At 44.9% G+C, this 15569-nt stretch overlaps 1 protein-coding gene across 2 annotated transcripts; it reads left to right on the forward strand.

Moving 5' to 3' along the window:
- Positions 1-233: 233 nt before the first annotated feature.
- HYOU1 (hypoxia up-regulated 1) lies at positions 234-15475 on the forward strand. Of its 2 annotated transcripts, XM_082778062.1 has the most exons (25): positions 234-358; positions 527-620; positions 1846-1924; positions 2222-2376; positions 2477-2553; positions 3139-3320; positions 3944-4059; positions 4845-5028; positions 5507-5641; positions 6565-6647; positions 6744-6876; positions 7191-7378; positions 7613-7751; positions 7860-7920; positions 8653-8735; positions 9156-9350; positions 9780-9979; positions 10646-10733; positions 11127-11249; positions 11675-11808; positions 12327-12411; positions 12830-13082; positions 13755-13835; positions 14371-14453; positions 14700-15475. In XM_082778062.1, the coding sequence occupies exons 1-24, from the start codon at positions 295-297 to the stop codon at positions 14430-14432; spliced, it is 2994 nt and encodes a 997-aa protein (XP_082634188.1). In that variant the 5' UTR covers positions 234-294; the 3' UTR covers positions 14433-14453; positions 14700-15475. The 2 variants fall into 2 exon arrangements, with proteins under 2 accessions (XP_082634188.1, XP_082634187.1); XM_082778061.1 differs by having other exon boundaries at positions 14371-15475.
- Positions 15476-15569: the final 94 nt, after the last annotated feature.

Consider the following 15569-nt stretch of genomic DNA (forward strand, 5'->3'; position numbering starts at 1 on the left):
AGGGGAGGGAGGGGAGGGAGGGGAGGGTGGGTTCCCCCCTATTGCAACGCGCCTCCCGGCCGCTAGGGGGCGCTGGCGGGCCGGGCGGGCCGCACGTGGCTTCACCCCGCACCTCCCGACTCGCGACGTGGTCCAATGGGAGCGCGCGGGCCGCCTGATTGGCCAATCAGCGGCCGCCGCGTCCGGCACGGGCGTTGCGTGAGGCGCGGGGCCGCGGGCGCTGAGGAGGCGGCGGCGGCGGCGGCGGCGGGGGCCGGGGCCGGGCCGTGAGGGGCCGTGAGGGGCGGTGGGGACATGGCGCGGGCGCCCTGCTGGGCGCTGGGCTGGCTGCTGCTCGCCTGCCTCCTCCTGCGGGCCGGTAGGTGACGGGTGCGGGGCCGGGGGTTTCACGGGGGGCGGCCCGGGGGGATCCCGGTGGGGTTCGCGGCCTGGGAGCGCCCTGAGGGGGGTCAGGGCCCAGCCAGGCCCGGCCCGGCCCGGGGTTGTTTACCGGCGCTTCCCCCCTCCCCCCCCCCGCCTGCCGCAGAGCCCCTGGCCGTGATGTCGGTGGACGTGGGCAGCGAGTCCATGAAGATCGCCATCGTGAAGCCCGGCGTGCCGATGGAGATCGTCCTCAACAAGTAAGCCAGCCCCGTGCTGCCGGTACCGCCTGGGGATGTGCCTAAAGGGGCCTCCGGGGTCACGCAGGCACCGACAGGAGGCCGAATTTTGGGTGGTGGAGGGGTCAGTGTGCTCTATTTCAGCACTGTGTGAGGAACGTCCATCCCTGCTGCCTGATTGAGGGCTGCCTGAGCGCAGCCCTGAGCGCCAGGGCAGCAGGTCGGCCGTCACCCTCGTCTTAGGGGTGCCGAGTTGTGCTTCGTGCCCCTTTTAAGCCAGCGACCCAAGGTGTGTGTAACTGAGAACACATCGTAGTGCAGCTGTGAGAGGGTGTAGGGTCATGTTCCTGCATACACTGTTAAGAAGCCAGGTTCTCAGCTCTCCATAATGGAACGTGAAGGTAGCTTTGTGGTGCTGCTCAGGACCCCCAGTCACTTGTGAAGCAAAGCTTTCATCATCTTTCACTTGGTTGCTGTTGCTGCCACTGGTCCCCAAGACACTGAATGGAAAAAGTGTGGGTGGGAAAGGATCTTTGACCAGGAGCATCCTTGCTTTCTGGGAGTCTAGACTCAGGTAGTGAGTGTGTTTTTCACCTAGCTCCCTGAAATGTGGCAGTTATTGACAGAATGAGCGAACTGACTTGATTCCGTCATTGGTGGAGGGAAGCAAAAATTATGCAAGTTTTGTCTAACTACAAAGTAGCACATTTTAGAACATTGCTTGTGAGTCCTTCTTCTTCATGTCAAGTCACTTTGTTGTAGCCTTATGATAGAAAACTGCTGACATGTTACAAGGTGTCCAGAAGTGGGTAGCCTGCAGAAGTATTTATGAACTTAGTGGACAACTTAAAGCCATTTGATAGTTATCATAACGAACTCCTCATCTTGGTGTTTTCATACTTGGATCTGTAGCAGAAATGATTCATCTCTTGTGGAGTACTTCAGTGCTATGCGAAAAATTGCACAACTCCACAACTTCAGCTGTTCATTTGAAAGATTACTGTCCATGTTTTGGTCAAGCGTGGTAGTTGCGCTTGTCGTGAAGAACACTGGAGGATCTTAAAGTTCTGAAGACAGCTGCTGCTATTTGCAGCTCTTTCGATTAGTAGAGCTGGTCTTCCTCACTGTAGGTGGTGTCTGAGAATCTTCTTCTAGTCTTTCTAGAAAGGAATCGCTACCCTTTGTCACCAGGACCTCTGTATTGAATGTTCACCTGCATTGTTTTTGTTTTTTTTTTCCTGTCTAGGGAATCGCGAAGGAAAACACCTGTGGCTGTTGCTTTGAAGGAAAATGAACGTCTCTTTGGTGATAGCGCACTAGGAATGGTAAGAGTTCACCTTGCTTCTTATGCCAGCTGCAGTTCATGTACACAAGAAGGTGTCTTCCCACAGTTGGGTCCTTCATGAGAAATACCTAAATTAAGAGGAAGTTTTATTTCTTGCCCTGTACTTGCTTTCTTATCTCCTTGGTGTTTTGCTGGCTTTCTCCACCTGCTCCTTGTATACCAGGCTTGTGTTCCAAAATACCATCACAGTTGTTCATCGTGTAGATTGGGAGAGGTTTGTTTGACAGCAGGAAGGACAAATAAATGCAGCTGGGTGATTTCTTCTTTCTTTCTGTAGTCTATAAGGACCCCCAAGGTGGCATTCAGATACTTTCAGGATCTTCTGGGTAAGCAGATGAATAACCCCCAAGTGGCGCTGTACCGGACCCGGTTCCCAGAACATGAACTTGTGGAGGATGAAAAGAGACAGACGGTTATCTTCAAGCTGTCCCAGTAAGTGACTGCTTCTGGGTTCCTCGTGAGCGGGACTTTTGCTGTTGGACTTAAATAGCTGACTCTGTTGTTTTAACTTCTTTTCTTCTGTTTCTTGAAGGGCAGTACAGTATTCTCCAGAGGAAATGCTTGGTATGGTCCTGAACTACTCACGCGGTCTGGCTGAGGAATTTGCAGGTTGGAAGGACTTATGTGTTTCTTACAGTACCAGCATATCTTTGTGTGTTATAAAATGTGAATAGAGACAGAAGGTGTCTGGAAAACCCATGGCTTCTTAGGAATGGGATGTCGGGTCATCTTAGAAACAAGATGTTTCCGTGCTGTGGTGGTAGTGAAATCACAAAGTAATGAAAATTACAGATGAATTTGGTTGACATGTTTCATTGGTGACATTACTGGGAAGCTGTGTGGTGTTTGATTCATCAGAGCCAGTCCAAATACTTCTTACTCTGGAGACTGAATGCAATTCATTGATAAAGTAAGGTTCTGTGGTGATCATATCTGCTGAAGGTTAAGGCATTTGAGATTATTTTAGCACATGAAAGCCAAGTAGTAGACTTGTGGCTTCATGAAAATCTGGAAAGTCTGATTTAAACAGGGAACAGAGCAATCTGTAACGATGCTAGCTGCTGATGTTGCTTCGGGATTGAGTTCTGTAGGTGTCTTCAGCTTGCATTCTCTGGTTTTGCTACCATCACTCCGTTATGCTGTCTTTGCATGTGGCTACTCTGATGGAAAAACTTCTTCCACCGTCTCTTTCAGAACAACCCATCAAGGATGCAGTGATCACTGTTCCCGCCTACTTCAACCAGGCGGAGAGGAGGGCGGTTCTGCATGCTGCTCGCATGGCTGACTTGAAGGTTCTGCAGCTGATCAATGACAACACTGCTGTAGCACTGAATTACGGAGTTTTTAGGAGGAAAGACATCAATGCCACAGCACAGGTAGGCGTAGCTGGGAGATGGTCCCATGCAAGTGCGTGCGTGCAGGGGAGAAAGTGCTGCAGATAAAATCAAAAAGGCCTTAACCGTGAGGAAGTGGACTTGCTGTTCAGCCAGTCTCCTCTGTTTTCATGTGTTCATCAACACGATGAAGATATGAAATCCTGTGTGAACGTGGTAGAGCGCTAAAAGCCTTAGAGCTTTTGGAGTGAAGGCCAGGTAGCTGGAAGTTCCCATCTTGAAGTGCGTTCCTTGCCCATCAGCTGGTGGGGAGTCACATTAGCTGTTTGTTTTTCTTTTTTAAGGTATTGGAAGACTGACTCTGAAATAGTTGATTTTCCTGAGGTTTAAGAAACTTTTAAAGAGCAAAGTTCTGATTTCTGATTTACAAAATGGGTTAAAAAGTTTTTTCTTTGTAAAAAGTCCTTTTTTGTGTAAGGCATGACCCTGCACATCTCCTTAGTTCGATCGAGGTACGAGTCCTGCATCTCTCATATGGTATAAAGCCAGTCTAGGGAACAGACATAGTCTTGGCCTGTATCAGACTTGGAAAGCCACGTGTTCTTTCCTTATTCATGGGGGATATCCAAGTGTTTCTGCTTCACCGTCCCAGCTTCTCTTTTCAGAATATCATGTTTTACGACATGGGAGCAGGAAGCACCGTTTGTACTATTGTTACGTATCAGACAGTGAAAACTAAGGACTCGGGAACCCAACCTCAATTGCAGATCCAGGGCATTGGGTAAGAATTCAACATGAGTTGCACAAAACCTGAAGGTCTCAGGAAAGAAATCATTTGTTTCACAGTCTCTTCTAAACATAGAAAGTTTGAATGAGACTTCGGCATGGTAATTTGGATCACAAAGTGGGAAGGATGTAGAGTGAGAAGACTACAGTTATTAATAATTCTTACATCACTGCAGAAGGTAGCTGAGAAATTGCAGGAGCCCAGGAGGCAATCAGTTTACTTAGTCTGTTTCAGGCTTTTTTTTTTCTTCTTAAATACAGCCTCAACCCATTTAAATGTAATTCCATTTGATAAGATCGTACAGAAGCAGAGGGTGTCAGTTTGAAAAAGTGGAATATCCTTCTGGAGAGGAACGAAAATGCACTGCAGTTAAATGTTGCCAAATAAGGAGGGGGGTGCTGTAGATACCCAGCTCAGCAATTTTAACTCTGAAAACAGTTTTATACTGCTGTTTTCAATAAAATACCTGGGACCTGACGCAGTTATCCCTTGGCTTCTCAGCTGTTTGGGCTTAGCAGTAAGGCCTTTACCATACATACGATGAAATTTCTTGTACAATGGCTACTGTGGTGGTGAATCTTTCTTTTCTTGGCTTATGTAATATGTTCTTTTTGGAGTAACTGTCATTCTTTTGCAGACACAGCTAATAGTACTTCAGCTATTTTTGACCACTTTCTGCTTGGCATAGCTGTGAAATAATAGATGAGGTTTGTTTGCTTTCAACTTGTTTTAATTTATTATATCCTGGTTCTTTTTTTTTTTTTTTCTTTTTTTTCCAGGTTTGACCGTACTCTTGGGGGTTTAGAGATGGAGCTTCGTCTCCGGGATTATTTGGCAAAGCTCTTTAATGATCAACATCCCTCAAAAGACGTCCGGAAGAATCCCCGGGCCATGGCCAAACTGCTAAAGGAGGCCAATCGTCTGAAAACTGTCCTGAGTGCAAATGCTGACCACGTGGCACAGGTATGACTTCTTGTTGCAGGGTTTCCAGAGTTCTTAGGACTGAGGGTGGGATGATGTTCTTTAGATTAATTATCTAATAAATAGTTAAATATTAATAAAGCATAACTGTTTCTCTGCAGTGTTAGTATGCTGAAGAGCATCACTCCCCGTGTTTCAGAGGTGGTGGCACTGTCAGTTCCTCTGAACTTGTGCCCACTTAGTAGCACTACTGATCAAATTAACATTTTGGGTAAAAGTTAGCTGTGTGAAGCTTGGTAAATAAACTTTCACAGCGTCTGAGAGAAGCTGTCTGTTATGTCTGCATTCTGTCTTCTCATTAGCTTAGCAGTTGTAGGGTTCAGATGAAGTGTAGTCAATTTATAGGTGCATTAACAAAGCTGGAACTTTTTGCACACTGGGCAAATCAAACAAAGATTTTGCTTGTAGAATGCTCCATGGAGAGAGAGATGTATATTTATTTATTTTTTTCCCTGAACAGATTGAGGGGCTACTGGATGATATTGACTTCAAGGCCAAAGTCTCAAGGCAAGAATTTGAGGATTTGTGCTCTGACTTGTTTCAACGAGTCCCAGGACCTGTGCAACAGGCTCTGAGCAGCGCAGAAATGAAACTGGTATGTTTAGGAATCCATTAAGAAGCCTGAAGGTTTCCATTCGTGGAGCTGCTGTCACGTCATGATCAAAGCATCAGTGACCGTGTTATTTACAAGGCATCAGCACTGCTGAGAAGTACAGATGCCTGCTGTTGTAGTAGACAGTGGTGTTGGTGCTGCAGAGAAGTTACTTTTTGCAGTGCCAAGCAGGAGTCTGTTGTGGCTCTGCACTATCTGCCAGAAATAAGGTAGCTGGAGGAGTGTTTTCTTTCTGTTTAAAAAAAATCTTTGTTCTTGGGCTGGAGGTTTTAAAGACTGGTCTTTCCTTGTGTTGTCTGGGATGCTGGTTTCTGGTCTCTCTTCTGAAGTTTTATCTTAAACTGCTTGGAAACAGAATTGCTGCTGTTCAGGCTTCTTGTTTGAGCACTCTCTTTAGAAGCCCTGTTCCTGACTGCAGTTGGACCAAATGTGATGCAGTCATTTGGAGAGAGTTACAGTGCTGCTAAATGCTCACGTTCCAGAACGCCAGCATACTCCTGAGCATCTTTTGGCTATTGTATTCAAAGCAAGACGTTGATTCACCTCTTAGAGGCCGGGTTTCCGTCTGTTCTGGTCCAACTTGCTGTCTGAGTCACTGGCTCCTCTGGCATAACCTGTAGTTCATTTAATTCTAAATTAAGTCCCGTGTTTCAGGTGACTTTTAGCAGTGGCCATATCAACCACGTTTGATAGACCCAATCCGAGGTTCGTATTGCTGGCATGGCTCACATCAGCCTGTCTGAGACCTCAGGCACTGCCCTGCATTAGGACTGCAGCATGTAGCATGGTTGTTCTTAAAGCACCGCGTCAGAGTGTGGTGTCCGGGGAAGAACCGTAAGGAAGCCCTGAACTTAGCTTTCCAAAATTGCTTTCTCAAAGACAAGGTGACTGTTTCCAATCCCTAGGATGGAATTGACCAGGTGATTCTAGTTGGCGGTGCCACACGGGTCCCCAAAGTGCAGGAAGTTTTGCTGAAAGCTGTGGGCAAGTGAGTATGTGAGGCCCCCTAGTATGTCTCCTATTGACAAATTGCTGCTCGTGGCAGTGGCTGCAAAGCTCATGTCTTTTGCTTTTCACTTCGTAGAGAAGAACTGGGCAAGAACATCAATGCTGATGAGGCTGCAGCTATGGGTGCAGTCTACCAGGCAGCTGCTCTGAGCAAAGCCTTTAAGGTGAAGCCTTTTGTGGTTCGAGACGCAGCTATGTTTCCTATTCAGGTAACCCTTGGTTTGTCTTCTTTTGTAAAAGATGTGGGTAAACGGGGCTGTGTTGGGAGAAATGTTCCAGGTGACCTAAGGAAGCTATGGAGATTTTTCTGCCAATCTAATAAAGAAAACAGAATAAATATTCGGTAACACAGAAGTGATATATCGAAGAAGTCAGGCATATAGAAATATCTGTTGAAAAATACATAGCTGTTCCCCAGCTTTTGCATGAGGTAGGGCTGTCAAGTGCTGTGGAAGCCTCTAACGTAGGATGCTGTAAAGGAAGCTTGTAGTTCTTTTTGTCTTACTTTGTATTTGTGATGCAGGTGGAGTTTACTCGTGAAGTTGAGGAAGATGATAAATCCAAGAGTTTAAAGCATAATAAGAGGATTTTGTTCCAGCGCATGGCACCCTATCCACAGCGTAAAGTTATCACTTTCAACCGCTACACGGATGACTTCGAGTTCTATGTCAACTATGGAGATCTGTCGTTCCTCAACCAGGATGATTTACGGTGAGTTGAGTCCAGCAGAAGAGCAGACAGCCCCATGGCAATGCAGGGTGCCCAGCGTATGGATCTGACTGGCCACTAGGGCGTATTTGCAGATTGATTCTCCAGGTTATGTTTTAGCAGACCAAACAAAACTTGTTCCTTGCTTAGTGCAATCGTCCAATGCTGTGGGTGTGAGAAATGGTTTGCTGTTCTGCATCTTAAGTTCAATCACTTTCTGCTTTTGTCTATCACCAGGATTTTTGGATCTCTCAATCTCACTACTGTGAGGTTAAAGGGAGTTGGAGACAGTTTCAAGAAGCACTCGGATTACGAGTCCAAAGGCATCAAAGCTCACTTCAATATGGATGAGAGCGGAGTACTAAGTCTTGACCGAGTAAGCCCTGTTGTGATGTTTGTCACCCTGTGTATCTTCCCAGTGCTGTCCTTGTTTATGCTAGTGACGGTCCCTTCTTAAAACTAATTCTATGCTCACCTCTCCAAGGTGGAATCTGTGTTTGAGACCTTGGTGGAAGATAAACTGGAGGAGGAGTCGACTCTAACAAGTAAATGCTGAACTTTAATATTCATACTGACTGTTTTTTTTTTTTATTATTATTAGCAGTATCTGGGATTACTGTAAGCGTACTGTTTCCCAGAGCACAGCAAGCACCATGTATTTGAGGGGTGGAAATTAGACAGTTAACCGTAGTCCCTGATAGCAACAGCTGCAGAACACACAGAAGCCCTGTGCAAGTGGCTTCTGGGTGCTGCAAAGAGCTCTGAGATGTCATTCGTTCCTAAGGTGACTATTGCACGCATTGCAAGTTGAAAAATAGGTCCTTTGCTCCTTGTTCATTTACATCTGAGCATTTCAGGATGTCTGTCCTGAAGGGAAGTCCTGCATCCACAACCCTGCACCATTCTCCCTTCAGGTTGTCTGGGTCGTGGTGCTCTCATCTGTGCTTTGCTCCTCTTGGATTTTAGAGAAAGTGCAAAGCCTGCCTATACAGGGGCGTTGGAAACCTGCATGTTTGGAGGGGAAGGGGAGAGATGGCTAATGCAGTCACAGGCTGAAGCTTGGAGCTTTTTAGCTGAAGTAACAAATTTGCACGCTTCTGTGTGCACGCAGAAGCATAAAATAAGGTCAGGAAGAATGAGGTTCTGCAGTGTTCGTAGCAAATCTGTTGGGAAGCTCCTTGGTCATCATTACAGTTGTGAGGGAAAGAACTGATCACTGAAGAGGGCTTCTTCCTTTGGAAATACGGTGTTCTGGACTTTTTGTCTCCTGTTGACAGAACTTGGAAACACAATCTCAAGCCTGTTTGGGGGTGGTGGCCATACACCAGAGACTGGAGAGAACCTGACAGACTCAGTTCAGGTGAGCCCCAGGGTGACTGCCCTGACAGTGGACTAACATTACGGGAGTTGTTTCTGTTGAAGTGTCTTGTTTCTAAATTGTTCTGGTGACACACAGATACATTTCTGTCTGTTATTAGTACAAATGTCTAGCAGGCTACTTGTTTTCTTCTGGGCCATATAGGCACAACTGCAGTTTCACTGGCAGTGCTGATTTGGTTTCCTTCCAGTGAGATAAAAGTTCTGTGCCATGGATTCATGTTCTGCACCGAAGTGTCTCTTAATCTTCTGCCTCAGCCCCACCTAGTACAGCCCCTCATTAACATCTGCTTTCTCTGTGAACGCTGTGTTTTTGCAAGTATTATGTGTTCTGTGAAATGTTTGCATGGGATTTCTACTCCAAAACTTTTTGTTTTCCCCTTTACTTGCCTGTGGTGGTCAGGAAGAAGAAGAAAGCCTCGCAGAAACAGCTAAAGAAGAACAGGGAGGGAAACAAGGCCAGAAGAGCAGTGCAGAAGATGCTGGTGAAGAGCAGGGAGAAGAGAAACAGCAGTCACCACCTCCAGATCAGGCAGAAAGTACCCCTGTGAAAGAAGAACCACAAAAAAAGGAAGAAGGCGAGAAATTAGAGTCTCAGGTAAGCATCAGGTTGAAAGAATGGGACTGAGACTGTGGTGTCTGAGGGGTACATTTGGAGCAAATAAATTCCTATTGTTTTGCAGTGCTCAGTGGCATTCTTTCTCTATTAGTGGCCTGCCTTGGAAAAAGTTTAGTTAGCCTTGAGTTGCAGGAAACACATCTCTTTTCTACTGAAGCCTCTCTTTGTCCTTAGTTCTTTTTTAAGTTGTCAGTGTCTTGTCTGCATGCAGAATTCCCATGGAAATGTGTTGATGTGTTCCTCCAGTTTTGTCCTGCAGATATGCCCAAGAATTCTTTTTACTTGCTTGGGCAGTCTTTGGTAACTAGGTCCTTTGAATTCAGCTGCATTAGGAACATCTTTTAGGCTATTATTGGAACACAATGCAAATCTGTCTGCTTGGATGAAATTTTGTCTTGCCTGTTACAGGATCCCAAAGAAAATAGAGAAACTACAAAAGAAGAAGAACCGTCCAAAAGTTCTGGTGCAAGCACAGCTACTAAAACAGAGGAAGAGAAGAAAATCAAAGCACCCAAGAAGCAAAAGCTTGTCCATGAAATCACCATGGAACTGGATGTAAATGATGTGCCTGACCTGTTAGAGGATGAACTGAAGAGCTCAATGAAAAAGTATGTTTTAAATAGCTCTGCTTGGTTAAAGCTCTAGATGAAGGAAGTGATTTGATTTGTGACAAAAGGAAGAGAGCTTCAAAACTTACCTCTTAACAGTTTGTATTCCCTGTGCAGGAGTGACACCTTTTCTGTTTCCTTTAAACTGATTTTCTTTGAGTGAAACATTCCTTCTTTGGTCCTTGATGCCTAATCTGGTTTTAGATTAGATTTCTTCTCTGACAGCTGCTTGAAATAAACCAGGGAAAAATATCTCCAAAGAAACTGATGGCAACTCTGAATTGCCATGGTACACGTCTGCATTTTGGGACTGCAGTACTTAATGTAGAGATTGTACTCAACCTAACAGAGCTCTTGGTGTAAGAGGAGGTAGCAGCAGCCAGAGAAACGTTACACAAATAGTAAAATTTGTTGTGGTGCTGCTGGATTTCTTGAGTCAGAGTGTTTCTGGCTTTAAATAGTCAATGCTCTGAGTTTTGTGACTTGAAAACTAGAAGGATTCTCAGCTGTCTCTCTCCCTTTAGTTAAATCTTTTCCACCTGTCACCTTCCTCTCCTAGAGATGGAGGATTGAAGGAATGGTGACTGCTAAGAAACTGGTGTATATGATGTGGTGCTCATCTAAAGGCACTTACTACCTTTGATCTCTGCTCTGTTCACATTCTAGACTCCAAGACTTGACAGTCAGAGATCTAGAGAAACAGGAAAGAGAAAAATCAGCCAACAGCTTGGAGTCCTTCATCTTTGAGACCCAGGTAAGACAGGGAAATAAAGAAATGAGAATTCCTGGAACGTGGGTAGAAGTGGCTCATGTAGTTTGGCTTATCTGGATGCAGGGTTCTTTGAGCTGATTTGAAGAGCCCGGCTCTAACCCTTCAGTCACCTTCTCTAACATTAGGCTTCCCAAGCCCATGTGGAATTGAGAGGTTTCCTAAATGCAGAATGAACTTCAGCACATCTTCCTTCATGCACATAGAAATGCTGGGAGCAGGAGCTCAGATTTGGGAGGGCTGAATGAGAATCTCCTAGGCAATGCATGCAGCATGCCTGGACTTCAGAGGGCATCCCAGTTACTAGTGGGTGAGCCGGTGGCTTTTCCTTTCATGCTCAGTGTTGTTTGAAGGGAACGCTTGCTTTGTTCTTTTCAGGACAAGCTTTACCAAGAAGAGTATCAGTTTGTCTCAACGGAGGAGGAGAGAGAAGAAATTTCGAAGAAACTCAGTGAAGCTTCGAATTGGATGGAGGAGGAGGGCTATGCAGCTGCTACTAAGGTATTGCTGTGTGGAGTCAAGATACCTGTCTGCTATAACTGACAAAGAAATCATCATATGGGCTGACAGAGTATTGAGCCATCTTGAATCTTTATGATCTAGTTCTTGAAAATTTCTTGCTTCCGCAGTTGACAGATGTAATATGTATTGGTTCTTCCAGCCACGTGAACGTGTGGTTGGACACATTCCATTGACAATTCGATGAGTGTGAATGGTCTTCAGCAGCTTCAGCAGTAACCTGTTGATTTTGTGTAAAGCTTAGTCATGTGGCTTTTATTTTGTTTTGTTTTTCTGTATGGAAATAGTGTATTTGATAGAGAACTACAAAACTGCAGGTTTTAACTTCTGGGGTTTACAGCGTTCATAAGGGAGAGTTAGAGACTGGACAAGCTGATTGTTTGTTTTCTGCTCTCCCCTTTTTGCAGGAGCTGAAAGACAAGCTTGCAGAGCTGAAGAAGCTTTGTAGGAACCTCTTTTTCCGTGTCGAGGAAAGGAGAAAATGGCCAGAACGCCTGGCTGCCCTGGAGAGTCTGCTTAACCACTCAAACATCTTCCTCAAGTAAGAGCAAGCTGTTAGGAATAAGAGTTGTACAGCCCATAACGTAAGGGATGCCAGCGGAACTTGTCCAGATTGAATCTGTTCTGAAAGTCACTGGTGCTTGTGAGGAAAGATGGCCAAAACTCAGCTTCCCTAGTGCTTGGTTCTGTAAAACACGTTAACAGAACCATGCAAACTGTTTAAACTGGAAGAAGAGGAAGTGTCCAGTGCTGTACAGACTATGTCCAAGCAAACTTTTCTTTTCCCGCTTGGTTCTGTGGCCTCAGCTTTTTGAGTCTTCCCTGTTCTTCTGTTGTGACAGTTGCATTTGCTGACTGTGTATTCCATTCCTAACATCCAGAGATAGATTTAGGACTCTTGTTTCCTGCAGCAAGTGTTAGTACATTTTACACTTGTCTTTCTAATTTGGTATGTGCAGTGACTATTTATTACTGGTTTTTACTGGTAGTGTGAACTCTGAGTTGCCAATGTATAGTCTGTTGGGTTAAACAAAAATGAACTTTCTTTTTGTCTTTAAGGGGAGCCCGCATGATTCCAGAGTCTGACCAGATATTCACGGAAGTGGAACTGGGTACGCTGGAAAAAGCAATCAATGAAACAATGGTAAATGGGTTGTGCTTCCTGTTTCAAGAAGTAGCTTCTGTACATTCACCCAACGTCAGGGCGTAGAGCATCCATGTCTTGTTTCCATGCCACCAGCAAACATGTGTTTCAGTGTTTTCTAATCCTCTGCATGACCCCAGAAAGCTCTAGGGGAATGTTTTTTTGTGTTGAGTGTGGACAGTTATCTCCAAGAGTGGTGGTATAGCCCAGTAATCTGGCTACATGGTTTTCGGAAGCAGCCAGTGGGTTTTGAGGGTTCTGTTTCTTTTTGTCCTTTGTCTGTGTAACTAAGAAACTTGTAGAAATGCAACACTGAGCAATGTTAGAGCACTCAGGAGTGGTGACTGAGATCGTGATACATGGTAGTTCCTGGAACTAAGAAACGTCCAAAAAGCACCTTTCCCCTCCCTCCCCATAGATGTGGAAAAATGAGACACTGGCTGAACAGAAAAAGCTGTCTCCTGCTGAGAAACCTGTCCTGCTGTCCAAAGATATAGAGCTCAAGATAGCAGCCTTGGACAGGGAAGTGCAGTATCTTCTGAACAAGGCCAAGTTTGCAAAACCCAAATCTAAAAAGGAGAAGAATGCCACAAAACCTGATTCAGGCAAGAATGCTACAGCAACCTCTGAGAGTGAGAACACTATCCCTCCCACGGAGGGGAAGCAAGAAGGTAAGGAGTGGGTGGGAAGTGTGGCCCTACTATTAGATAATTGCCAGATAGTAACACATTTTTAAAAGGGAGCTAAATATGTGAAGACACCAGTTAACTGACAAATCAAATGATCCTCCTAATTCTCAAAGACTGTTGAGAAAATCTAGGTATGACAGTCGTGGGCTGTTATTTTTTTTCCCTCCCCACCCCTCTGTTTCTGCCAGCTTTCTGGGAAGGAAGATTTATGTACTACCTAGGATACGTCTTCCTATTTAGTATCTATCTCTTTGGCTGTCTGCCTTGTAAGAAAGATAAGCCTTAAAAAAGATACAAGAATAAGATATAAGAAATATTTATAAGAAAGATAGAGCTGTTGATGAGAGAGGTTTGTAGCTTAGGTGGGCCCCAGAAAAACATCTGCCTGGGACACTAAAGCTTCTTGTTTTTGGAATTAGTTTGTTAAAGATCCTCAGGTTCTGAGTATCCCGTTCCTTTTAAATTTAGACTGCTGTTTGTCAGCACAGTTGCCTGCTGGTTCCTCTTAGAGTCAGAGTGAATTACTGGAGTCCTGCTGAGACACCGTGGCCGACCTGTTCGTAAACCTCACTTGCTGCTGGTCACCTAATCTCCCCGCATCTAATCTCTGTGTATTTCCCCTTAACTTCTGTGCACTTTCTTCTTTATACATAGATAAACCTGAGGATATCAGTCCAGCCGAGGAACCTCCTACGGCTGAGAAAGCACCAGGTGATGAGCCTCAATCAGACTCCGGTGGGTATATGTTTGATCAGTGGTCTAGAACTTGATACCTACGCTTGCAGGCTTTTTTCATCCTAAAAGGATGTGGGGATGTAGCAATATGCTGAAAATCCTGATTATGGAGCAGTTCTTAATTCTGCAAAGAGGAAGGTGAAAATTTGGGGTTTCTCACAGTGTCAAATGCTCACTGTTCAGTGTGAAGTTAGCGTACCACTGCCTCAGCAGCTGATTTCTGCCTCTGGCACAGCAGTTCATAGCCAGTTCCTTAGGTGTAAGCCTGTCTTTCTAAAGCTCTCCAGGAACTGATCTGCAGGTGCATATTTTTCTGACAGTAGTATTGTGAAGACACCAGTATTTAACAGGTGAATGGCAGTAAGGTCTTCAACTCTTTGGAGCTGAATATCAGTTCTCAAAGCATTTGTCTGGTGTATGTAAATAGATCAGGAGTTCAGTGGAATGCTTGATGAATGTCACTGACTTTCAGTGCTGCCTTGTATGCCCTAAAAGCTGTTACAGTGTGTAACTGTGTGTTTATTTCATTACACAGGGTCCAAAACAGAGAAGAAACCAGAAGCTGGAGGAGAAAGCAGAAAAAATGATGAGTTATAACACCCCTGAAATCCCACTGGTGTCAGCATCTATTTATTTCATTGTTACTTTCTTTTTTTTTTTTTTTTTTTTTTTTTTAAATGGACCTAGTTAGTTACGATGTAAATGGAACACAACAGTCTGACAACAAAATGGAATAGAGATGTAAATTTTTTTTTTTCTTTCTGGGGAATTTTCTGCTACTAACTTAGCGAATTTGGGTGTTTATTTTTTTTGTTGTTCTTACATGTTTAAAGGTGGCCGTGTGCTCACCAAGAATTGTCTCAGTTTCAGGACAGAAGTCACCAAAATGACCTTTCTGTAGAGAGAAAACGGTTTAAGGAAGGTTTTAAGCCTTAGGAAGTAACTTGGAACATATGCTCTGTGCCACACCTCACCTGCTGAAGATAGATGGGATTAATCCAGAAGCGTATGTTGCTGAGATGGTGTTGCATTAGCAACTGAGGTCCGAATTTAAGGAAATTGTGTGATTTCAGCTGCTGGGAAGTGTATTCTCATTCGGATTCATATGAGAAACTGGAACAGGAACTGGGGAGGCAGATGCTCTGTGCTTCAAGATAAGAGGGTGTTTGCTTCCATCAACTGTTATTAAAAACATCTCTATCTGTGCTCTGTAGCAGAGTCTGAAACTAGTGAAGTGAGACTTAACGAAAGGATTCGGTTTATTGTTTACTGTAAAATAAAAGTTAACAAATTGCGAGATTGAACGCACAGGAGACTGAACGAACGTGTTAGTGCATCTTTTAGTCAGAACAACAACCAGTAGTTGACCAGAGAGGTGGCACAGGGCCAGGCAAAAACAAAAGCAACCTGGCCAATTTACGCTAACTATCCTCCTCCTTCGGTATCTTGTGTACTCGGCCTGGCTCCATTGTGAAAATTCATGTCCTTGGCTGTGGTCTCCTAACTCCTCGGGACTGTTCATGCTGCTAAAACACACGAGCGGGGTCTCCGCCTCGCGCCGCCACTTTGTGAACGTGCATCTGCTGTTGTTCTCCATCGGCCTTTTCGACCAAAAATAAAAACGGCACTTCCAGACGGTCTCTTAACGAGGGCTGTGGTTGCTGTGGAAAAAAAAAAGAGAAAGATGAGGGAATTTGTGACGATTTCGGCGTTCCTTAAGCCGTGGCAATGGGG

Source organism: Aythya marila (assembly GCF_965140915.1).
Source record: "Aythya marila genome assembly, chromosome: 23".
Classification (NCBI taxonomy): Eukaryota; Metazoa; Chordata; class Aves; order Anseriformes; family Anatidae; genus Aythya; species Aythya marila.

Coding starts and splice junctions, on each gene's coding strand:
- HYOU1 (XM_082778061.1), top strand. CDS start 295: ATGGCGCGGGCGCCCTGCTGGGCGCTGGGCTGGCTGCTGCTCGCCTGC. Junction 4,060..4,844: donor TTGCAGATCCAGGGCATTGG/GTAAGAATTCAA, acceptor TTTTTTTTCCAG/GTTTGACCGTACTCTTGGGG. Junction 7,379..7,612: donor CTCAACCAGGATGATTTACG/GTGAGTTGAGTC, acceptor GTCTATCACCAG/GATTTTTGGATCTCTCAATC.